Source organism: Primulina tabacum, chromosome 9 (assembly GCF_025594145.1).
Source record: "Primulina tabacum isolate GXHZ01 chromosome 9, ASM2559414v2, whole genome shotgun sequence".
Classification (NCBI taxonomy): Eukaryota; Viridiplantae; Streptophyta; class Magnoliopsida; order Lamiales; family Gesneriaceae; genus Primulina; species Primulina tabacum.
Genome location: NC_134558.1, coordinates 41,463,325 through 41,488,640, shown reverse-complemented (window position 1 = coordinate 41,488,640; position 25,316 = coordinate 41,463,325). Strand labels below are relative to the sequence as shown.

Below are 25,316 nucleotides of genomic sequence, written 5' to 3'. Positions count from 1 at the left end.
ATTTTCCATTTAAATTAATAATTTTTAAATCTACATATTTTGAAAATAGATGAGGTGATATTTTTCATAACTGCGAAAGTATAGATAAAAATCAAACTTATATTTTATGTATTTTATAATTAATGAGATGGTTATATTTAAAATTCAATTAGTTGATTTTTTAAAAAATCCACTCATTACAAGCCTTGATATTTAAAAAGGAAAAATGCAGATGGGATTTAGTCATTTAGTTAGCCACACAGGTCTGGACCTCTCCAAAAGTTAGGCCATGTCTTTGAATCAGTTGGCGAGGCTTCCCTTATCCTCCGATGGAACAACAGCGCGTGAACATTCATTTATCAGCCACTCCCTGTTTCCTACGTCTACCCATAAGCCGTACCACCAAAAGCTAAAATTTCCGATGGTGGTTGAAGCTAAAAGCAAGAAAGGAATGGCGGCCAGGCAGTACCAGCGGCAAGCACCTCCTCCATTACCAAAGCTTGAAGACGACGGCAACCCAAAATTTGTGATCTTTATTCGCATGGCTAATGTTACCTTTCTATCTCTCGCATTCCAAGTTTATATATCAATTCATCGATCGCCAAGGTTCTTTTGGCAAAAAAAGGCTGTGTTATCATCTACCCTTTTCTGATGCATTTGTTTCATCTATTATAAATTAGTGACATTTCATTATGTAAAAAAAGGCTTCCTGTTTCTGATCAAGATTATGGCGTCCTAACTAGCAACTATGACTGGCTTTTTTCTTATTGCTCTCAGGTTTATCTTTGGTACCCTCTTAATATTGTGACAGGGGGGACCACTGCGAAAGTCATGGTCGCTGCGAAGGACAATTTTCTGGGGAAATATATTTACAAAGATACACTAAACAGAAATCTTGCAGCTGTTGTTTATAGAGTGAGTTCCTTATCAGTGCAATTTCATATCTAGTTCATTGCGGTCCCATGATATCTTTCTTTGAAACAGGATGAAAAGGAAATGCAGAAGATGGCTATGACACAGTTTCGTGTCTTGCGGTCTGCTACTGAGTTTAAATATGGCTACAAGCTCGTTGTAATTTTCTCACTCTCTACTTTCCTACTGTGTTTATGTTTTAGACTTTGATTTTGTGAAAAAATATCCGAGGCTCCATTTTCTACTTTGTGTTTAACACACAGGAAAATAACAATCTGCGGGCTGCACTTGCTGCAAATGATGTAATTGAGGTAAGGATAATTTATGATTTTGAATTTTGCTTATTGAATAGTCTTCATCACTTGTTGGCAAACAATCCCTCGAGTTCGAATATGGCCTTAGATTTTCTTTCAATGTTTCCAGCTCCCATCTCAGGAAGAGCTCAAAACTGTGCTTGATAAAGTGAAGGACTTCTTTGGGGGTGCCAAAGAATCTTTCGGGAAGATGACATTCTTAAACACAGAAGCAGAAACATCAGAAGATGATAAATCCACGTTAGTACGATGAACTTTACAGATTCATATGGAGTTCGTTCCTAGACATTTTTAAAATTGTGTGTTTGTCTTTTTGAGTTGTATATGAATAAAAATTGCTGAAGTTGAACAGCTGAAGAATATGACGATTTTTATGAGATAAGGAAATCACTTGCTGCTAAAGCTTCGGTTTGGTACACAAAATCGTTCATAGATTTTTCTTTCCATCTTCTTCAAGCTTCTGCGCTATGTTGATTGCAGGTACAGCTTTTTGCTTAATTTATCCTCACTCTCATGTTATGAAATGTGATCTAAAAAATATAAAAAGAAAGGCATAATCTATTAACGTGAGCATTGCACCACATATCCCATTATGCTAGGAAAATTTACGAACATCCTAAATCTTTTTACTTTTGAGTGATACGGATGGCATATCCTCATCCTTCAGCTAATAGTTTTCCCAAACATAGGACATATGACATAGTATTCATGTAATAAATAGGCCTTTCTTGTTAGTGGGGAATAAAATTAGTTCCAATTTGCTGCGCAGCAAGCAGTTTAGCGTGCCAATGCAGTGTTCTGAAAAACTGAAAACGGGTAACTACATATAAATTTACCAGTTAAAAAATCGAGTCCAGGAATCATAGCAGAAGGAATCCGACCTCGTTAACATAGACTATTATTACATACCCTAGCAAACATAAATCATTTCACCTACACGATTCTCAGAGTCATTTAGGGCAAAAGAAACCAAGTAAAGGCGGATACCTTGATCAATCTTTGACACTGTCGTCCTACTCTGACAGTAGTCGAAATTTTGTCCCATAGTGAAAATTTCCTTTCACAGCCCTCATTCAGTTTCACATTAGATTGCGCAGTCTTACCCACTTATCTCCATAATGAAAATGAAAACGAAAACCGAATGACTCATATTTTTAATCTACTGCGACTCTCAACACGGTCCCAACACGAGGAAACTCACGCATATCATGCTCAGGCAAGGAGTCTGGTTCGATATGAAGTGGTAGTGAGTTCCACTCTTCTGTAAGCCTGCAATGAAGTCCATTTCGAGAGTTTATTAGAGATACCAAACGAAGGGGTTTTGGCCATGAGAAGATAAAATTCCTACATCACATACATTCGACATATTAAAAGCTATTATGATCATATCAATATACCGAGAGAACAAAAGCTATTATTATTGTGTCAAGACTGCAAAACAATAATCACATACTCAGTACTTAAGCTTATAGGGGGAGCATCAGATACTTCGGAAACCTTCATCCACATAAACATCCAAAATAATAAAATGGTCACATAAGGATCCTCGATTAATCAATTGTTCGTCAAAGTGAGGGATTAAACACACTAAATTCTGAAGCACAACATAGATAACATGAATACCTTACACACTAGATGGAAAAGTCCATTTTATTTATGTCTGCCAACCGCAGTGCATACGAGATAACACCTGCGTGGATAAATTGCAACTTCGAGGGTGACAGAAAAACTGAATCATGTGTTCAAGGAAGTCACGGCTTATCATATATAGTCTACACCTTGATAGCATTTTGTTACCATATCCCACCAGAAGAGTGCGTGTCATTCACCAAGTGCTGAAGAAGGTCAAAATTATTATGTACTCCCAAAAAAATGTACATGTTTTATATTTAAATGTGGAAATTAACCGCAGTTCTATTTAAGTTTCTGTATCTCACGGTTAATTCACAATTAAAAGTGAGGTAAACCCAAACAAAAGACAGATTTTTCCTCATTCACCTTTACATAATTTGAACGATTGCTCTTATTATGTGAAAGAAAAATAATTAATCAGACCAGAGGAATAACAACCAAAAGCACAACAGTGGAGTTTAAAGTACAGACGAGTAACCCGCGTCAAATCTGGTCGTAGATGACCAAAGCCGCAGATTACGAACAAATTTGTCAGCGGTTTGCAGCCATCGAAGAGAGCAAAGGATCTGCTAATTTCAGATTCAAGGTCCAAAATTGATTTAAATAGATCCAAATTAAACTTGGATCTTTAGATTTAGTGCACGTACATTATCATTATAATAACATCTCATTGATCTCGTTCAAAAGTTTATATTTTAATAGCACATGTAAACCTAAGAAATCAGACTTGTGTTGGGGTACTGATTGATGATATGGTTCTTGTATTAATTTTTTGGAAGGTATTTAATCAAACTGAATTGATGCATAATTAGAAAAATCTTTAAATGAAATTTCTTGATCATTTTTCTGTATAGCAAATTAAGTTATTCCTCACCACCCATTATGCTCCAGAACAAGTTATTCTTGTTTACAACTATCAATCAAAGCTATCCACCACCCCATTCATAGATTGAACATCTTCCTTTGTCTGTCTATCTTCAAGTCTGTAGTCCAACATTCAAAAAAATGCTTTCTTATTATCTGTAACGCTTTTATGTTGAAAACAACCATTCTACGAAAAAAAATGGTTCTCTCAGGGAATTGGAACATTAGCAATATTCCTTTTTGCTTTCGATAAACACAACCCCAATAAACAAGACATTCCTGATCATTAGTTGAGGATTATGCAATATACAGACCTCGGCCTATTACAGGGTGTTCCAGAGTGTCACTCCCATACTCGTATTCAACATCCAATGAACCATACAAATGTGGTGAAAGATCATAAATGAGTTCTCGATCACTGAGACCAAAAGATTCTATATTCCCAGGTTCCTTGGAATAACTATTGAATACCTCATCCCACAACCTGAAAGTTGATCCGGTTTCAAGAATCAAGTTTCTTTGGTCACGTTCTGTATTGTCAAATGGATTCTGTCCCGAGTTGTGGCTCTTCATGTTCAATGTAGAACATGAAATCGATCTCTCAGGTTGAACAGAAAACAAGGCGCCTACACTTTCAACTTTCGTTACTTTTCCAGTGCCTTGACTTCTGCTCTCGCTATGATCTTCTGTTTGTATACGATTATGATTGAAAATGCTTTCTAAAGAATCCACTTGAATGGGAGACATCATGTGATCAAACTGTTTCTCTAACTGGAACTGTGGATTGTGTTCTTGTTTGAATTGAAGCGACGAGTATTGAACTTGGTTCTTGTGTTCGGATTTTACATCAGAATCACAACTAATCCTTGAGGGAGCGCTTTTCGAAGCATCTTCGACGTTTCCAAATAGAGAATTCATGCAATCTCCCATTGGCATTGAAAGAATCCCTTTCCCGTTGACATCACAGAATTTGGCATCACTCTTCAGCATCAGATTCTTGTGTATCTGTGTATCTGAGTTTTCAAGACAAACATTTTCAGCAGGGTCTTTTGAAGTGATAGCCGAGTTTTTCACCCCGCCAAACACGATTTTAAGTTCATTTTCTTTTTGTAAGCGGCTCAAGTAGAGTCTGTACTTCTGTAAAGCAAAAGAACAAAATGTCACACGATTTCCCGAAACCTTGAAATTTTTATTGGACAAAGATTTAACTGCATATTTTCAAAAATTACCATCCCTTCCTCACATTTACCTGCAAGTGGCTAGCTACGTTTTCTCTTGTTAACCATGGCACTTCCATCAAGTCGAGTATTTTCTTTGGGCCAACTTCTGCCACACAATTAACATTCGAACGTTTATTATGGCTCACAAGGAATCAATGAAAAAAGTCGTTATTTTATTGATGAGAAACAAGAAAGATCTTAAACTTACTGCTAAGTCCGATTTGATTCACCGCTTTCACAAACTTCTGATGAAGATCAACGGTCCAAACGACCCTTGATTTCTTCACGGATAAAAGGTTACCACATGCTCTTTCATCGTGCTTGTTATCAACATCTTTTCTTTTCTTTCCTGAATTCAGATCTCCACCAAACAAGTAGACATCATCAGGTTGCTCGGTCACACTTTCGTGCCCTTCAATATCTCTCACCTCATGCATCCGTTTCCTCAAAACATGCTGCCATATGTTTCTAAGCTCTTTCATCCTTATTGGCTTCAGAAGATAATCACATGCGCCATGTTGAACTCCCTTCATCACCCTGCTCGTTTCCCCATCAACGGACATCACTGTGTAGGATCAATGTAAAATCCATGAGCTCGAACTTTGGAGAAAAGTGGTAACGAGCCAATCTTCACTTCAGATACCAACAGATCAAAGAATTGGACATGGTAGATAAGATTATATTGATTCGTAAAGCATTAATAGGAGATAAGTAGCTTACTTATGACAGGAAGATCCATCTCCAGGCCAACGTGCTCCAGAAGCTTGAAACCATCCATGTCAGGCATGTTTACATCACTGATTACAATGTCAAAACCGTCTTTTTTTTCTCGTAGCAGGTCCAGAGCCTCTCTGGCTAAGTTACAAGTCATTACTGAAACTCCAAAAAAGAACAAGATATTGGAGAAGGATCAGAAGAAGTATCAAAGATTTTCAAAATCAAGAGAAAAAGTTGTCAAGTAGAATGCAGATACATCAAACCCAAAGCCTGGTCTGGGAAGGTTTTAACCATGAAGACCATGAGCAGGGAACGAGTAGTATGCGAACTCCAAATAAATTTTGTAGTATATTAGGAAGAGGTAGGATTATTCTGCACAAGTTCAACTATGGCAACTTAAGCTCTAGTTGAACTAGGATTTAATGTCCGAGTAGTACCTTCCTATTTTACTCAACTCCCAACCCCACCGCAACACCTATAGCATGATTCGATATCTCAAACAGAATCAAATCATAAATCACTCAAAAGCAGAAAACCTTACAGGTTAAGATGCCAAATTAAATTTGAAACAAGTCACCACAGAACGAACTGCATTTTAAAGGGGTGATAATTTTGAAGGAGAATAGCTACCCATTGCATAAAAAATAAACAGTGAACTGAAAGGAAATTTTCGGACTGTCACAGTTTCTCCCCTCTAGTTGAAAATTAGCCTGAATAATAATTTAATCAACAAAGCATGAGCTTTAAATTTAAAGGCTTCTTCGTTTCTTGACTGCAGTTGACTATGAATCATCATACTGTTGACAAGTTCACATGAACTTTTACTGCAGTATGTTTCTCACGCTCAAATGATTTTTTAAAACAAAAAATTTATGCATGATTTTTTCAATATGCAACAAGTTGCTACCTCCCCTAAACTGAAATCCAAGAATTCAACTCTGAAATATCAAATAATACGAGTATATAGTCTGAACATTCCAACACTTGGAAGCTTTCAAAACAATTCGACCCGCGACTTCTTTTTAGTAGAACAGGTAAAAAAAATAATAATAATAATCCCAACATAGAATTAAAAGCAACATCTGAGGCATCACACCCAAAAGAAACAATTATTACCAACAAAATCATTCCCCCAAAACGTTCAACACAAACAGAAAAGAGCAATTGCATACATATATGTATGCGTGTGTGTGTGTGTGTGTGTGTGTGTATATGCATGAGAAGAGACCTTCGTAACTGCACTTTTTAAGCATCTTTTCAAGAATCTTCAACCAAGTGGGATCATCGTCCACAACAAGAACCCGAAGACCCGCAGGAAAACTATCAGGCTTCGGCGAAGAGAATCCATTTGAATCCATCATTAAAGTTGAGATCTTGAGCAGAAAGGACAGAAGACTGATCAGTGCTGAAACCACACACACAGGGTGTTTCCGTTCAGTAATGTGAAACGCATAGAGTGGAGATTGTGAGTGGATTTTTTTATGAGAAGAAAGAAGCGAATAAAGAATATATGGCGCCGGCTGGAGTTAACGGTCTAAGAGCACACCGCACTTTGCTTTTTCTACTTTGGATTGACCATTAATCATTATATAATTTTTTTTTTACAAATTATTCAATAACAAATATTATTTCAGAACCTATTCATCATTTTAAATAAAAATAAGTTTATTGCGAGACAATCTCATTAATCTTTTCACAATTAGTAAAACAATATTTTGAATAATATCACATATTACAAAAACAATTAAGTTATTGTCACTATATTTTTAATTAATTTTGATGCATTTAAAAGTCCATATAATAGTTGAAATTAACTGAAAAGATATAAAAGCGCTTTTAAAGTAGTGAATAAAGTCAAATATTATCAAAACAATTAAGAATTGATAGAGAAAAATGATGAGAGATTTTGAAATTTTCAATTATGATTTAGAATTTATGATTCAGTGTTTGAAACAAAAAAGTTAAATAATTTATTTTGATTACTGTAAAATTTTGTCAATTAATTTTGTCAATTCAAGTTTCCAACAGAGAAAGTTTACTTGAATAATTTCCACCAATTATTTGACTTTAATTTATTTAAAAAAAATTCAAATTCAAACTTTATTATTTAGTTAAATTAATGTAATATTAATTGAGTCATAATAGAAATAAATCTTGTAGGATAAAGCTTTTGTCGTTTTATCAAATGTTATAATATGTGGTAACTATGCTTAAACGTAACTCAAATCTTTTAAAATCTATCATTGCTCAAACGTCGTGTTTCGATTGCTCTATCCAGAAGGGACAATTATTATTCTCCAACAATTGCACTATTTGCAATCAATAATAATCGAACTCGTGATCTTAGCTCTGATATCAATTGTAGGACCAGACATTTGTCGTTTTATCAAAGCTATAGCTGATGGTAACGGTCCAACGCAAATATTTAAATTGTATAGTAGCTCAATCATAACAGTTCGATCGATATATCCAACAAGGACAATTATTACACTATAACAATATCACTCCCAAATATTAATTACACTCCTTGCAATATATGATAATCGATCTCATGACTTTGGCTTTGATATATACCAATTGTAGGATCATGCACTTGTCGCTTTACTGAAATTATTGTCGGTGGTAACAGTCAAAGTTTACTAAATATTTTAAAACCGTAAAACAACTCAAACATGACATTTCGATTGTTCTACCTAACATGGACAATTATTGTACCAAAGAAATCCTATATGAATGTTATTTCACATTCCATAAATCATTTCTCTAAATCAAATTTATTCACACTAATCAAATAATTTCATCGAAGACGAAGTAATCTTAATTACTAATAATAATTCAAACACAAATAATAATTTTTGGGGTGTCAACCCTATGCCCTAAAATGTGCTAAATTAAGTTGCAATCATAGTAAAGATGAACAATGAATTATTAAACATGACTTAATAAGTTAATAATATTAAATAACAATTATGTCATTTGGAAATGTGAAAAATAATTATATATATATATATATAAATTCATCATATATAATGCGAAATTAATTAATATGTAGAAAAAAAGAAAAAAATATTTTTTAAGTATATAATTTCATCATATACTATGAAAAATTAATTAATAGGATTAAAAGAACAAACAAGTCAACAAAAAAACGTATATATGATGATTTCATAGTAGACTAATGCTAATACAATCATAATTTATATTATGTTTAGAATATAACTGAAAATTAGATAACAAAATATTTAATAATATGATATTTAATTTTAAAAACATTATTATGTAAAATATTATCATAACACAAAATGAATCATAAGTGGAATCACTAAATTATTGAGGTACTATTTATTTAACTTTTACTTAAATTAATTTATTAAAATTTGTCAACATTTAGTATTTCTTATCATCAATATAAAAATATCAAGAGCTTCATAATTTCTTTAATATTAACTAATAAAAAAATTTAAATACATAAAAAATTCATAAGTTCTTAAAACAATTTATTTTATAATATATAATGTACTTGTAATAGTATGAGAAAATTATAAACATATAATATAGTTGAAGATTTCACAAAATTTGTTAGTATATCTGAATTATTAAACATTTTATTAGAAATTTTCAACTTTTAGTCTTTCTTACAATCTATATAAAAATATCAAGAGTTTCACATATTTATAGATATAAATTAATAAAAATAATTTAAATTAAATATATAAAAATTATGAAATACATAAAAAATAATATAACTTGTCTATAGTATAATGAAAAATATAAAAGAGTTGAAGAGCTCACAAATTTTATTAGTTATATTTTAAAAATTAAAGCAATCACTAAATAAAAATATTATAGTTATTGTGAAATAAAATTAGTGGACCATTAATGTGTATTACCAATGACACATTATGATTTCAATTTATCTATGAATATAATATTTCCAGCCATGTTAAATAAAAACAATAAGAACAAAAACAACCGTAAACATGAAAAAATATATATAAAAAAAATAGTGTCACAAAAACAAAATGACATATGTACATAAAAGATAGGAAGATAAACAAATAATAATCAATGTATATTAATTACCAAAAATTAATTAGAGCATGTGAAATGTCTTAAACCCATAAAAGAAAATAATTGAGTAAATTAGAACAGGGGCTTATATCCATACATGACACCAGGTTTTCTACCCTGCGCAATTAGATGTACAAGTAGCAAAAATCAAAATTGATGAATAATTAATTTTAAAAAATTAATCTCAGGAAATTATTGCAAAACCACAATTATAGAATAATTCAATTAATATTATACATTTAAAAATATTTTTACAAATAACCTGACAGGATCGATTAGGGGGATCATCGTTGAGCTATGATAGCTTGGTTCTTGAAATATTAAATACTGATGAATTAAATCCAGTTTGGTTTTCAAACCAAGCGAAATACACTCAAAATAATCTTTCGTATAAATTGATTAAATATTTTGTAAAATATTTAAAAATGCAAGTTGAATGAGCAAAAATATTTTGGTTGAAACATTTTATCAAACATTTTGTATGCAATATTTTGGTATTTGAAGAATACATAAAATGCTTCAACAATGCATCTTTAAAAACATTGAAAATGAAAAATAAATGCAATAAATAAATAGACACAAATTTGTTTATGGATGTTCAAAGATTAACAACTCATACGTCACTCCTTCTTCTCCTTGGAAGAATCCACTAGAGGACTTTGATTTATACAACACCTTGTACAAACTCATTTCAACTTAGGACTTATCTCTTGCCTAATTGAAACTCCTAGCACAGTCTCGATTATAGGCTGCAACCTCACAATTCGCATAATATTTAACGCCTCTTATGCCAAGACTACAAACAAAATCTTTAATGTCTTTGTGTAAAGACTCACTCAACTAAACTTTAAAATTCAACTCTCTTGTATATGTGTGAGTGATTGTGTGTGAGAAATTTATCATGTAAAATGTACATCTCAGATGTATGCTTACACAAGGGCTTGTGCTCTCAACTAGCAGATTGTTCATGCTAACTGCCCATTCTTTGAATCACTTTCAAAAACACTTGTTGGATATTCAAGATGTTGTATTTATAGGCTCCAAAAATGATATATACGTTAGACACAAGAATATGATCGTTTGAAAAGTTTCTATACCGTTTCTGAAATTGCAATATTCAAATTCGCCTTACTGGACATTTTCTCGGGCTTAAACTGGTCATTCAGCGGTTGGTCAACGGTTGAAACTGGTCAGCGGTTCAATCTGGTCAGCATCTCAACCGTAACTCAACTGGTGTGCTGAGTTTCATTGTCATTTATCAGCATTTTAAGCTTTTATTCGGACTCTGATTTCTGAAAATGATTTGTATATTACCGCCTTATCATTTCAACGCATACTGAATCGCTTCATTCTAATAATCGAGCTGAGAGATATGGTTAAAATACCCCAACTACTCATACCTAACTGATTGGTGTTTTCGTACAATCAGTTTGGTCATTCAGCAACCGATTTGACCTAGATACCTTTCGATTTTGTCAAACTGACGTGAAATACGAGTTGTTCCAAATTGAGTTTTCTGATAATACAAGTTGACGGATTGTCAATTGAATCGTCCAGTTGAAAGATATCATTAAAACACCAAAACTCACCAGAAATTCAATTTGGCTAAATTCATTTTCAGTTTCCATCTTGTGTCTACAACTTCACACGTGAGTAAATATGTTAGAAATACAATAACAAGTTTTGTTAACACCAAAATCAAGATTGCAAACATGAAATCTTCCAACATACACATCATATATGATGCTTCTTAGTTCATATTTAAAATGAATTTCTTAAAAAATTGATTAATAAATGTAAATGAATAAATTTCTTTAGTATAGAATTTAGAAAATAAAAAGAAAATCAATCCTCTGGTTGAGTGACTCTTATCAACAACTTGTTACTTTAAGTAGATAAGTATATATAGAAGAATCACAAATTCATTTCAAAAAAAAAATCCCAAATTAAAGTTATTTATTTATATGTAAAATAAAAGGAAAAAAATAGAAATATTAAATAGTCATTAGCAACTATGAAGAAATCCACTTATTTTAATAACAACAAAGAAAAATTGTTGGTAAATCGATGAATTCAGTTTATTAATATCCAAATTCATTTAAAATAGACAATGAATTACAAAAGAACTTGATAAAAAAACTATGGATTTAATTTTTTAACTTAAATGAACATATTAAAAAATTTCATATATTTATATGTACCAGTAGAAAACATGTGCATTGCACTTGAGTAACGAACTTTAGTGCACTATGAATTGTTGTAAATTTAGCAAATGAATGTGAACACATGATTTTTCATATATTATTCAATAGCAAATATTATTCCAAAAATTATTTATCATTTTAAACAATTATAGCTTCTTCAATCATTTTCTTAATTGATTTTCAAATCATTCAGATTCTTTTTCATCTTTTAATTTTATTTTTCATGCATCTTTCTTCGATTAAATTCAGCAATACTATCATTATCTCCGATTTCAATGTTTATTTATCATCATCGGATTTGATGTTGATTAATCTATTTGATACTTCATTTTATTTTGTATTGTTTTTTCAATAACTACTCAGTTTTTTCATATTTTCCACCACTATTTACAACACATCATTATTTTTAATAACTAATTTTTCTATTTTTAAATGAATTTTGTGCGATTTTTTGCTTGATTATCTAAGATTTTTTTCATGTTGAGACATATATTTTCCTTATAAATGAACTAAATTCAAGGCATAAATAAGTTTCATCTCTTTCCTTCGAATACATATAAACAATTCATAATCATGAAAAAAAGTAGTGCAATCTTACGGTCACACAACTCTCATTTCATGTTTCAATGTATTTATATATTCACCAAAAAATATGTTATTTATAGATTATCATTCTTCACAAGATAAATAACAAACACTACAACTTCAAATATGGCCTATGTCGCTTTATATTTTAGGTCACGCATCATCTAAAAATAAAATGATGCTAATTTAAGCTTTTCTTTCGGTGGTTTTGGATATTCATGTCTCAAAATAACAAAATTTTCAATCAATAAATAATAAATCATCATAAACGAAAAAGACAAATCAATTATTTGAAATAAGATGATATAAGTTCATCTTCTTATGTATAAATATAAACAATAAAGGTTTAGAAGGTTGAACACATATTTATATAGAAAGTAGCAAATATAAAATATAAATTTTATTTTTTTTACTTGTATAGTTTGTATTTTAAAAAAATAACATTAATTTCGACGTCATAATCCAATTATTCATGGTACGAACTTTGATTTCTAATCATGTTTCAAAATGAAATGAGAGGGAAAAAAAGAAGGAATGAAGAAAAATAAGAATCACGAAACAACTACATTTTCATTTTTTGAAATACATCACATACAAATCAATGTTATTAACAATTATGTCAATTGACAACTCAATATTCGTATCCAACGTGTAATCGTTTAATAATAATAAAGAGTAATCTTTGAATGAAAAAAAAACTTTGATTTTGGATCTAAAAATACAAAAAAGTTGAAAAATAAAGGAACCATAAACATCATAGTTTTTTTTTAAAAAAATAATATCTATTTAACACAGTGATAATTGAAAATAAATGAAACATTTTTACATAGCCAATCTCCAAAAAAAAAAAAAACAATTTAAACACATTTTATATAAAATTTAATTGTTCAAAAAAAAAAATGAATAAACAATACTATATCGCGTTGAAGAATCTGCATTATTTATAAAAAAACATATGAAATTATTACAAAATGGAAAGAATGTGATTGAATATAACTATATTATAAGAAGAATAATCATTATAAGAAGAAGAACATTCACTCTAGTTGCAGAAAAACAATCAAATTTTTTGTCCATACAATAGAGCTTGTTGAAATGAAAATAAGATTAAAAAAAAATATTACTAACTAAGAGTGTTAAACAAAATAATGAAAAAGAAAAAGAAAGAAATTATTCATTTAGTATTCTAAGCATGTTTACGCGTGTATATATATCACATTAATCCAATAATTCATATAGTAATAAATAATTTTGTTGTATTTCTAAAAAAATTAAATTTCAATCTCAAAATCCATGAATATGCCTCTTATCCATTACAGTTTGATTTGCTCATATTTGTAATTAAAGATAAAAAATGATAAATAATAGTAGATGATGAATACATATAGATAAACACCTAACATTAATTGTATATCATAAATGAATACCAAAAGACAAATATATTCATACCTCTGATAATTAACACGTATTACACAAGAAAAATTTAGGAAATAAACAACGAAAACTCATAGATTTATAATAATAATAATAATAATAATAATAATAATAATAATAATAATAATAATAATATATAGATTTTTTTACATTAGCATTAACCATAAAAATTTATTCTTAATTGGCGAAGAAATAACAAACTAGATTTAGCCATGCATACAATTGTAATATGCTCTACATATATAATTAATGTTCTTTCTTTCTTTCTTTCAAGTCTATTTTTTTTGTTTTTTGGGCATGTTTTCAAATTTTGTTCCTTATTATTGGTTGCTTATTTTCTTAGCATAAACTTTCATGAATTCATTACAACACTCATTAAAATTATTCTAAACTTTGACCAATAATTGGTTGACAAAGAACCTCATTTGTTGAGCACTTATAGCAATTCAATTCCTTACTTCTTTCTATATATCCCACTCGAGGACAATAACTAAATAATATTTGTGATAATTAACCACTCTAACTTTGGTGTTTTAATTTCCAATAAAGACCCTTTTAGTGTACTTGGTGTGATTAATGCATAAAGATAATCTAACAGTGTTGGGATCGAAAATTCACACGACATGAACTTTTCTTGAGCATAGGACAACACATCCCTAGTTGTCTTCATTACATAGGTGGTGGCCATTATACAAATTTAATTCTTCTTTATAATATAATTAATATATAGGTTAATTTTAAATTCCTTTGCTTTATTTGGAAGCTCTTATTTAGATGTAGCCACCATGCGTACGTATATATTATAAAAGAATCTTCTTTAAGCCATATTCTATATGACTCAATGAACACTAATAATAATAATAATAATAATAATGTTTCAATCATCTTAATTATATGCAAATTAATTCTTCCTGGAGATTAATATATATATATATATATATGCCTGTTAGCTAGCTAGCTTTTGCAAGTTGCGGGGGTAGAAATAGGATTTGCTCCAAAAAAGGGGTATGCCCACTAACAAGTTGCCTGCCTGCCTTTAGGCAAAGAACAAAATTTGCTCCAAAAGATATATAATTTTGATGGAGATAGGCTCTTCTTAATTATATACTTGGCACCATGCTTGCTTCAGCTATATTATATTTAAATTACGTAAAGATACCATCAATCAAATGTGTAAATATAATGAAATCTTTCACTTGTATTAATTTCATGAAATTCCTCTACAAAAATTGTGGACGTATAAATAAAATTGAGATGAAAATATTTATTTAGTTCAAAATTTTAAAAATGTTCTGTAAAATCCTATCTAATTATGTGTTCAATGAACGACATTCGACCCTTGGAAAATCAAACAACAAGAGGAAGGAAAAAAAAAACATACAAAATGAGTCATTAAAAAAAAAAAAAAATCGATTGAAGCCCAAAATCCACAAGGCTAATTAAGAACTTTGTGGTGTTGTATAATTTGAAAAGATAATTTAAACTAATATTAATTTGCTATGGATCTATTATTTATCGACAAATATCATAAATAAGAACAACAACAAAAAAAAAATTCAAAAAATATTTACAATTTGCCTAAAGTTGAATGCTCCTTTTTCATTTGTTTATTCAAAAGCGAGAATTTTCACCAAAATCTTCTCATTCTTTACTCAAAGGTTCATGTGTTTCCTGATTATTGCTCGTTTATTCTTTAATTAACTAGCTTGAATTGAAGATGCCTTTATTTTTAAGAGTAAAACTGGCCTATATAAATCACTTGTTCATATATATCTAACGTACATATAAATATATGACTTTTAATTGTGAATTTTCCAATATACCCTTATTCATTTAATGTAGCAAATTAAATCAATAATTTTTTTGATGGATTCTTTTATAATCTATTGTCTATCTTAAATGCCTTTGGATATTAATGCATATTGAATTTATCAATTTATTTATAATTTTTCTTTGTTGCTAACTAAAATTTGTCACTAAAATTAGTGTATTTCTTCATGGTTGCTAATGAATATTTAATATTTATATCTTATCTTTTCTTTTCTTTTATAAATTGATTTAAGTAATAATTAAATAAGTAGTTACTCAATAATTTAGTGATTTCATTTATGATTCATTATGAATTATGATAATATTTTAGATAATAATGTTTTTAAAATTAAAAGTTTCTATTATTATATATTTTTGTTATTAATTTTCAATTGCGTTCTAAACATAATACAAAGTATAGTTATATTAGCATTATTCTATTACGAAATCATTGTATATAATATATTGATTTGTTATTTTGTTTGTTCTTTTCAACCTATTAATTAATTTCTAATTGTATATGATGAAATTACATACATAAAAAATAATTTTTTCTCTTTTCTACATATTAATTAATTTATCATTATATATGATGAATTTATATACATAAAAACTATTTTTCACATTTCAAAATAACAAAATTGTTATTTAATATTACTCACATATTAAATTAACTAAGTTATGTTTACCAATTCATTGTGCATTATTACTATGATTGCAACTTAATGAAGCATAGGTGATGACATAGAGTGGTCATCCTAACAATTAATATTTGTGTTTAAATTATTATTAGCAATTAAAATTACTTTGTGTTCGATGAAACTATTTGATTAGTGAGAATAAATTTGATTTAGAAAAATGATTTCTAAAACGTAAAATAACAACTATATCATATTTGTTAGGTGCAATAATTGTTTATGTAAGATATAACAATCCAAATGTGACGTTTGAGTTGTTTTATGATTTTAAAAGATTTTAGTTAATGTTGAATCGTTACCTCGGTTATAACTTTTGGTAAATCGACAAATGTATGATCTTACAATTGGTATATATAAGAGTCAAAGTCATGAGATCGATTCTCATAGATTGCAATTAGTGTAATTATTGATATTGTTGGAATGCAATAATTGTCCTTGTTGGATACATCGATCGAATCATGACGATTGAGCTACTATACCGTTTAAAATATTTGAGTTGATTTGTAATATCTATTCTATAAAAGGAAAAAGTTGAACAAAATTCACAATGAGTTAAAAGTTAGCAAAAACACAATTGATATTTAACTTAATAACAAGTTTATGGGTTTTATTTTAACATCATTATGATAATTTAGTTAATTAAGATAATTTTAATTGACAATCACTATATGCACTCCATTTAAATACATTGTGATTTTGGTTTTAGTAAAATTTACTATTCTCTTAATTTTATTTATATTGTTTTTCATTGTGAATGATATTTGGATGAAAAATATCTTTGTTAATTTGAGATAGCTGTCATTATGTTATAATCATGTAAATTGAAAAATGTTATATAAATAAGTGAATATATTTGATTTATCGTCATGGTGTATTTTTATTTATTGTATTTTGATATATTTAGATTAATAAATACTCATAAACAAGATGTTATTCAAACGATTTTAAAAATTATCTAAATCTCGTTATTATATTTTTCATTATTAATCACCACGTGCATCGCACGTGATCATTCCTAGTATATATACACACACACACACACGAGATTAATTGGTGAAGCTTGAGATTAAATTACAATTATATAATCTTAATTTTATTCCCAACAAAATTAAAATTATTAGACAAATTAGTCATTTTATATGGTCTCTTCTTTTTTTAGTCATTAGATGTTTACTTATTTACCAAAATGACACTCATTTTGTGTCATTTATTCACGAAAATATGTAAAATTGATGCACCTATACGTTCTGGTGACTATTTGTTTACAAGAACTTTATATATTTTGCACTTTTTTTTTCAATTTTTTTTTATGTTTCCGTTAAAAAAATGGATTTTACAAGCACACAACGTGTACACCAGAATACTAATATACCTAATTTGAGGAATTGATGCAACTTTTTTTTCTATCGTCTTTGTTTACGATATTTAAAGTCAAGATTCCTGAAAGTCTAAAACCCCAAACTCATCAAACCTCCTCTTAGGTTTTTCATACTAACAAAGAAATTCTAACTACATTTAAATTTGAATAGATTTTTTATGAGACGGTATCACATATTTAAATAATTGAGACGAGTCGACCCAGTCCACAACTTGAGTGAAAATAATATTTTTGGCACAAAAATTAATATATTTTCATGGATCGGGTAGGGTAAGAGAACCATCTCACAAAATTAACATATGAGATGATCTCATATGAGTATTGAGTTTGAATATTACATATATCATACGAGGTTATCCACAACTTTGAAAATTTACAAAATAAAAAATTGTAGAGTTGCTATGTTTTTGTTATTCAAGTGAAGTTAGCCCAAGACGTATGTAAGTAATCCAGTTTGGTTGGTTGGGTTAGGTCCAGAAGACTATTAGATCAACTACTCATTGAATCGTGTAACCCTGACCCACATCCGGCGCACGGGTCGGGTAAAAAAATGGAAACGTGATGTCATTCTCGAAGAAGACAAATAAATTATTTGATGTTGTGATCAGTTTGCATATCAGGTAGCCTGAGACAAAAAGGCATGCATATCATTGTTAAAATAGATCAATCCATTGTTTCCTAATTGGTTTCTTGATGTGGCATATTTTTGTTGCTAATACAATTTTTGATTAATTTTTCAAAAGGATTAAAGTAGAAAAATTGTCGTCGCCTTACTTTGCACTGAAAATGTCTTTATGGAGGCTTACTAATTAATGTGGATGGATGCCTTGTATAATTTGGAAAATGAACAGAAGAGGGCGAGTGGACGAGAGGATGTGTTACGTTTATTGATTGTCTGGATAAGATAGAAAATTCAGATTCAGAACAGAAATCTGAGGAGAAGGAGAATCTGCAGGATAATGGTTTTGAAGAATCTGACAGTGGCATCAAATTTGCGCGATATGCTTGAAAAGAGTATATATTGCTGAGAAAGATGAATTCACACGAATTTGCGAGGTTCAATCTTGGATGATCACTGCTTCTTTTAATCTATTTGTGTGGGGTTAAATTTCTATTTTCCATACAGAAAGAACGAAAAGCATTTATGAGAGAACTGAATCATGCTTTGGATGAACGAGCTCAGAATGAGGAAAAAGTTAACCAACTCCATTCTGTGCTACCTTACAAAAAGATCAGGATATTGATTTTCTCAATGCAAAGGTTATCTCAATCAAGCAATTTTGCGCAGTCCCAGTCCGAGCTTGAGAAGGACAAGAATATTGAGGAAATGTAAACAGGATAATAACAACAGGATAATATCTATATGGCCCACGGACTTCATCAAACGACGTTGGTAAAAATTTGGGAGTCTGTGGTATACAAACTGTCTAAATATAATTTGTAAAAATGTAGCTATGGAAGAAAATATGGTCTTAGAATCCAGAAGAATTGAGAAATCTAAAAACCAGAAAACATGGTCAGAGAAAGCTTAGATTTGACAAAACTCGTTACAATGGAAAAGATAGACAAATTTAAGAATTGCCAACTCAAAATTATATGGACCCTGATCACCTACTGCGCACAGCAACATTGAATTTTTTTTATTTTTTTAGTTCTTCTTTTTTTCACTTTTTTCTAACTCTTTTCCTACTTTGTTTTCCCACCATTTTTCTCTCTCTTCCACATACATTATTCACCCAGTTTTAAATGAAATAGTATAAACATTTGTTTTCAGCACCTCCGGTACCTCATGCATGTCTTCAAACAACTGGAAGTCAATTCAATTTCACTGTATTATTAATGATATGAACTTTAATGATATCTAGAAATTTTTTAGTGGATAAAAATTTTAAGCCAAAAAATATTAATTCTTATATGGTAAAGTTGATTTTATAATATTTATCCTTATTTAATGTAGGCACAATTTGATCATCCTCACCATTCTCTTGAAGCCATGGATTTCAATAGAGATATATCCAATAATGCTCTTGAGTAGTTTTTTATTTAAAGAATAGCCGATTAACATTGTTAGTTGAAATGAAGTTTCAAAATGTATGAATTATTTATTTTTGATGGAAATGTGGTGTTGAATTTTAGTTTTTGATATTGCAGGATGGAAATGTTCTAAATTTTAATTTAAGTATTAACATGTTAATAGTTTTATATTGTTAAAAATTTTGTTCATTGATAAAAAAATTAATAATACTCATCAAATTCGGAAAAAATGATACGGTTTTTCACATGTAAAAATTTAATATAGTAATTTTTAATTTCAAAATTATTAATTTAACATAAAAGAATTAAAATGTTTATACTATTTCATATAAAATTGTCTGCTAATGTTTGTGGAAGATGGAAAAAAATGGAGGAAAACAATAGAGAAAAAGAGAGAGAAAAAAGCGAAAAAATAAAGAAAAATAAAAATAAAAAAAAAATTCAATGTGTGCACAACAGGTGATCCGGGTCCAAATTATATCCAAGTTCAAGAAAAATGACTCGGTGCAGTTAAAACTGATTGTTTTTTTTTTTTTAATTAATCGAAAACAATCATAGACCAAGATGCGGCGCATCCCTGTCTCATAATCAGCAGGCATACATATCTAATCTAATCTAACGTACATATAAATATATGATTTCTAATTGTGAATTTTCTAATATATTTTTATACATTTAAATTAGTAAATTAAATCAATATTATTTTATGGGTTCTTTTGTAACTCATTGTCCATCTTAAATTACTTTGAACATTAATGCATATTAAATGCATCAATTTACCAATGATTTTTCTTTATTACTACTAAAATAAGAGGATATCTACACGGTTGCTAATGAATATTTAATATTTTCTATATTTTTTTCTTTTATTTTACATATAAATACATAACTTTTATAACAAGTTGATTTTTAAATATGAACTAAGAAGCATCATACATGATGTAGATATTGAAATATGCTAAAGATTATCTGAAAGAATATCTTTTTAACATAAAATATTAATTGAATTATTCCGTGATTATGATTTTGCAATAATTTCCTCAGATTATTTTTTTGATGAATTATTTTTAATTGTAGTTTTGCTACTTGTACTTCTCATTGCGTGGGGTAGAAAACATGGTGTCATGTATGGGATTAAGCCGCTTTAATTTTTAAAATATAACTAATAAAATTTGAGAGCTCTTCAACTCTTTTTTTAGATTTTTCATACCATTATAAACACATTATATTATTTTTTTTATGAATTTTATAATTTTTATGTATTTAAATTAATTTTATTAGTTAATATAAAAAAATTATGAAACACTTGATATTTTTATGTAGATGATAAGAAATGCTAAATATTGACAAATTTCAATAAATTGATTTAACTAATAATTAATTAAATAGTTGCTCAATAATTTAGTCATTTTACTTATGATTCATTATGTGTTATGATAATATTTTACATAATAATGTTTTTAAAATTAAATTTCCTATTATTATATATTTTGTTTTTCAATTTTCAGTTGCGTTCTAAACATATTACAAATTATGATTGTATTAACATTATTTTACTACGAAATCATCATATATATATATATATGTGTGTGCGTATATATATATATGTATATATATTGATTTATTATCTTATTTGTTTTTTTCAACCTATTAATTAATTTCTCATTTTATATGATGAAATTATATACATAAAAAAAATTTCATCTTTTCTATATATTAATTAATTTCTCATTATATATGATGAATTTATATATATATAACTATTTCTCACATTTCAAAATAACAAAATTGTTATTTAATATTACTCTCTTACTAAGTTAACTAAGTTATGTTTACCAATTCATTATGCATTATTACTATGATTGCAACTTAATGGAACATAGGTGAGGGCATAAGGTTGTCACCCTAACAATTAATATTTGTGCTTAAATTATTATTATCAATTAAAATTACTTTTTGCTTGATGAAATTATTTGATTAGTAAGAATATATTTAATTTAGAGAAATTATTTCTCATGTAAAATAACACCCATATTGGATTTGTTATGTGCAATAATTGTTCATGTGAGGTATAACAATCAAAACGTGACATTTGAGTTGCTTTACGATTTTAAAAGATTTTAGATAACATTGAACCGTTACCATCGATTATGACTTTTGGTAAAGCGGCAAGTGCATAATCCTACAATTGGTATTTATCAAAGCCAAAGTCATGAGATCGATTTTCATAGATTTCAAGGAGTGTAATTATTGAGAGTGTGATTGTTGGAATGCAATAATTTTCCTTGCTGGATACATCGATCGAACCATGATGATTGAGCTACTATACCGTTTAAAATATTTGATTTGTACCGTTATCATCAGCTATAAATTTAGTAAAAGCGACAAATATATGGTCCTATAATTGATATGAGATCTAATGTCACGAATTCGATTCTTATTGATTGCAAATATTGTAATTGTTGGGATACAATAATTGTTCATTCTGGATAGAACAATCGAAACATGACGTTTGGACTACTGTACAATTTTAAAAGATTTGAGTTTACGTTTAAGCATTGTCACCACAAGTTAATAATTTTTAGTAAAACGACAAACATTTTATTCTACAAGATTTATATATAATGAATCAACTAATATTACATTAATTTAAATAAATAATAAAGTTTGAATTTGAAAATTTTCTTAAATACATTAAGTCAAACAATTGATAAAAATTATTCAAGAAAACTTTCATTGACAAAATGTTTTAGTAAACAAAATAAATTATTTTATTTTATACCCAAACCGAGAATCATAATTCTAAATTATAGCCGAAAAATTTGAAATCTCACGTCATTTTTCTCTATCAAATATTAATTGTTCTTATAATATTTCACATTAATCACTACTTTAAAAGTGTTTTTATATATCTTAGAATAATTTTAACTATTATATGGACTTATGAATGTAGCAAAATTAATTAAAAATGTAGTGATAATAGCTTTTTTTTGGTAAGATTTGATACTATTCAAAATGTTGTTTTGCTATATATTATTTTTAAATGATTAAATATATTTTGTGTGTGTATATATATTCAAAATTAGTTTTTGAATTATGTGAATATATGCATATTTTTTAATATTTTTATGATGTTATGACTTAAATATAAAAATAACATTTAGTAATTTTTTTTTTGAAAGAATTAATATTTGTACCTAAATATCAGGAAGGGTCTCATTAATTTTTTTTCAAACGAAGAAAATGCAGTTATATTTTGGACTTTTCCGATGATGAACTATTTTGAATTTTTTTGCCTCTCTAATAAAATATCTATCTACACCCTTACCTCGAGATATTGTTTTCTAATATATTATCTGTCCTTGCATTTTCATGTATTTTCTCCTAATTTTTATATCAAGTAATTATATCAATAATTTTAAAATTAATACATATATCATATCTATTTTAATCACTCTAATTTTGTTCCAGTTTTTTCTGTTAAGTATACTTTAAAATTCAGGCTTATATTATTTCTCATTAACAATTAATTCATGCGCTTAATTATGTTCCTAATGCAAAATAAATATAATATACATATAGCATAATATGTGGAGCAATCGAGTGAGACTTCAAAAAAACAAGAAAAATAAAATGGAGTGACCTGAAAGTGAACGATTCAAATAAACAAAATAAGAAGACAATAGGAAAAACACACAAGCATCAAAGAGAAGAATCAAAATCAAATCCGACGACGAAAAATCGAAAAAATAAATATGAAAATTAGATATGATGATATGATTGTTGAATCTAATCGAAAAGAGATACATAATAAAATAAAATAAAAAGATGAAAAAACTACTGAAAGATTCGAAAATCCTAAAAAAAAAAAATTTGAAGAAACTAAACTATGGTCGTTTAAAATACTAGATAAGCTATTAAATAATATTTATTATTGAATAATTTGCGAAAAATCAAGTGTCTACGTTCAATTGTGCAAATTTATCCACGTGCAAAACTTTGCCATTAGTAAGAACATATAAATATGTTGGTATAAATTGATCAAATGCAAAATATAATTTTTTGCAGAATGGAGATACCGTGTCAATTCAAGTACATCCTCGAATGCGTTTCCGCAGCTTTCTCAACTTGTGTTTAATGACCATCATCATCTTCTATCAGCACGCACGATTTTGGACTCGTCAAGATCCGATTTTTCCACCTCAAATTCGTCTGTTTGAGTAAGCCCGGAAGATAAATTGGGGTTCAAAAAAGGTCAAACGAGAAGCTGGAGAATACATGGAAGCCAATGTCAACTGTAGACACAAGGAACTTGAAATTTTAATTAACTGGATGATTTTGACTGGGTTTAGTACTTTGAGGCGTAGGTTGCAGGGTTTTCTGAAGGAGTAACGCATTTTTGCTTACAAACCGGAGAAGCGGAGGGGTTACATAGGAAAGATTCTTGATCTTGGGATTCAAGGCAAAGTGAGAGGAAAAAGAAGGAACAGAGACGCAGGATCGAACTGCAGACCTACACTGAGCTACAGGGGCTCTTGGAACTGGTTATTCAGATTTATTTATAATTTATCATTTCACGTTCTTCCTTTAATACCATATTGACCAGAATTGAGTGAATGGAAAGTGGTGTACACTATTTACTGTGGAGAAGGTAGACTGTCTAACGAATCTTTATTTGTGAGACGGGTTAACCACATCGATATCCACAATAAAAAGTAATACTCTTAGTATAAAAAATAATATTTTTTCATGTATGATCCCAAATAAGAGATCCGTCTCACAAAATACGACCCATGAGACAGTCTCACACATGTTTTTGCCTCTATTGTGAGTCGATGAATTTTTTCTTTTTTCTTTATTTGAGTTGCCCTAAATTTGGAAGTATTGAATTTTGTCCGACAAGGCGTAGAGGTGGTGTTTACAACAGTTCATTTGCTTTTGAATTTTTAACTAATTAAATATTTGAAAATTACATATAAACATTTAAAATAAACTCTTACAAACTATCCAATTTAACAGCCTTTTGTAGTTAATGAATGTTTATGTGTGTTAAAAAATCGATTTTCTCGTGTCTACAACACGGCAGAAGTTTTAAATTTTTTATTTTATTTTGACGTTCAAATAACGTCTTTGGATACTCGTATAGTTTTAAAAAATTAAACCATTCATATAGTGTTAATGATTATATCTTTAGTGAATTAATAATTTGGCACCAAATATTCTGGGATTAGCACAGATAGCTATTCCTTACGAACAATCTTCTTGAAACTTTTCTTCAATTCTCCTATCAAGTCCATGACTAGAACGTTTGCTCATCTTCTAATTTTTGCACTAGAAAATTTAGAAGAGATTTAACGTTTGAGATAAAAAATTATTTGACGGCTCAAAACCTAAAACAAAATGAGGTGACCGAAATTTTGGAGTGCTTTGAGAGTAAATTTTCGAAATTTGCATGTAATGGAGGC

General features: G+C 28.9%; 2 protein-coding genes across 3 annotated transcripts; one reads left to right on the top strand and one right to left on the bottom strand.

The window, feature by feature from the left end:
• Positions 1-212: 212 nt before the first annotated feature.
• LOC142556355 (protein HHL1, chloroplastic-like) lies at positions 213-1,657 on the top strand. The gene is made up of 5 exons (XM_075667813.1): positions 213-529; positions 757-894; positions 964-1,050; positions 1,155-1,202; positions 1,315-1,657. The coding sequence occupies exons 1-5, from the start codon at positions 269-271 to the stop codon at positions 1,456-1,458; spliced, it is 678 nt and encodes a 225-aa protein (XP_075523928.1). The 5' UTR covers positions 213-268; the 3' UTR covers positions 1,459-1,657.
• A 2,309-nt stretch (positions 1,658-3,966) lies between these two features.
• Positions 3,967-24,475, bottom strand: LOC142556354 (two-component response regulator ORR26). 2 transcript variants are annotated; one of them, XM_075667811.1, is made up of 6 exons: positions 23,931-24,475; positions 6,867-7,043; positions 5,642-5,794; positions 5,130-5,486; positions 4,951-5,027; positions 3,967-4,838 (listed from the first exon to the last, which is right to left on the bottom strand). In XM_075667811.1, the coding sequence occupies exons 2-6, from the start codon at positions 6,997-6,999 to the stop codon at positions 3,999-4,001; spliced, it is 1,560 nt and encodes a 519-aa protein (XP_075523926.1). In that variant the 5' UTR covers positions 7,000-7,043; positions 23,931-24,475; the 3' UTR covers positions 3,967-3,998. The 2 variants fall into 2 exon arrangements, with proteins under 2 accessions (XP_075523926.1, XP_075523927.1); XM_075667812.1 differs by lacking the exon at positions 23,931-24,475 and having other exon boundaries at positions 4,951-5,024; positions 6,867-7,183.
• Between the last annotated feature and the right edge of the window lie 841 nt (positions 24,476-25,316).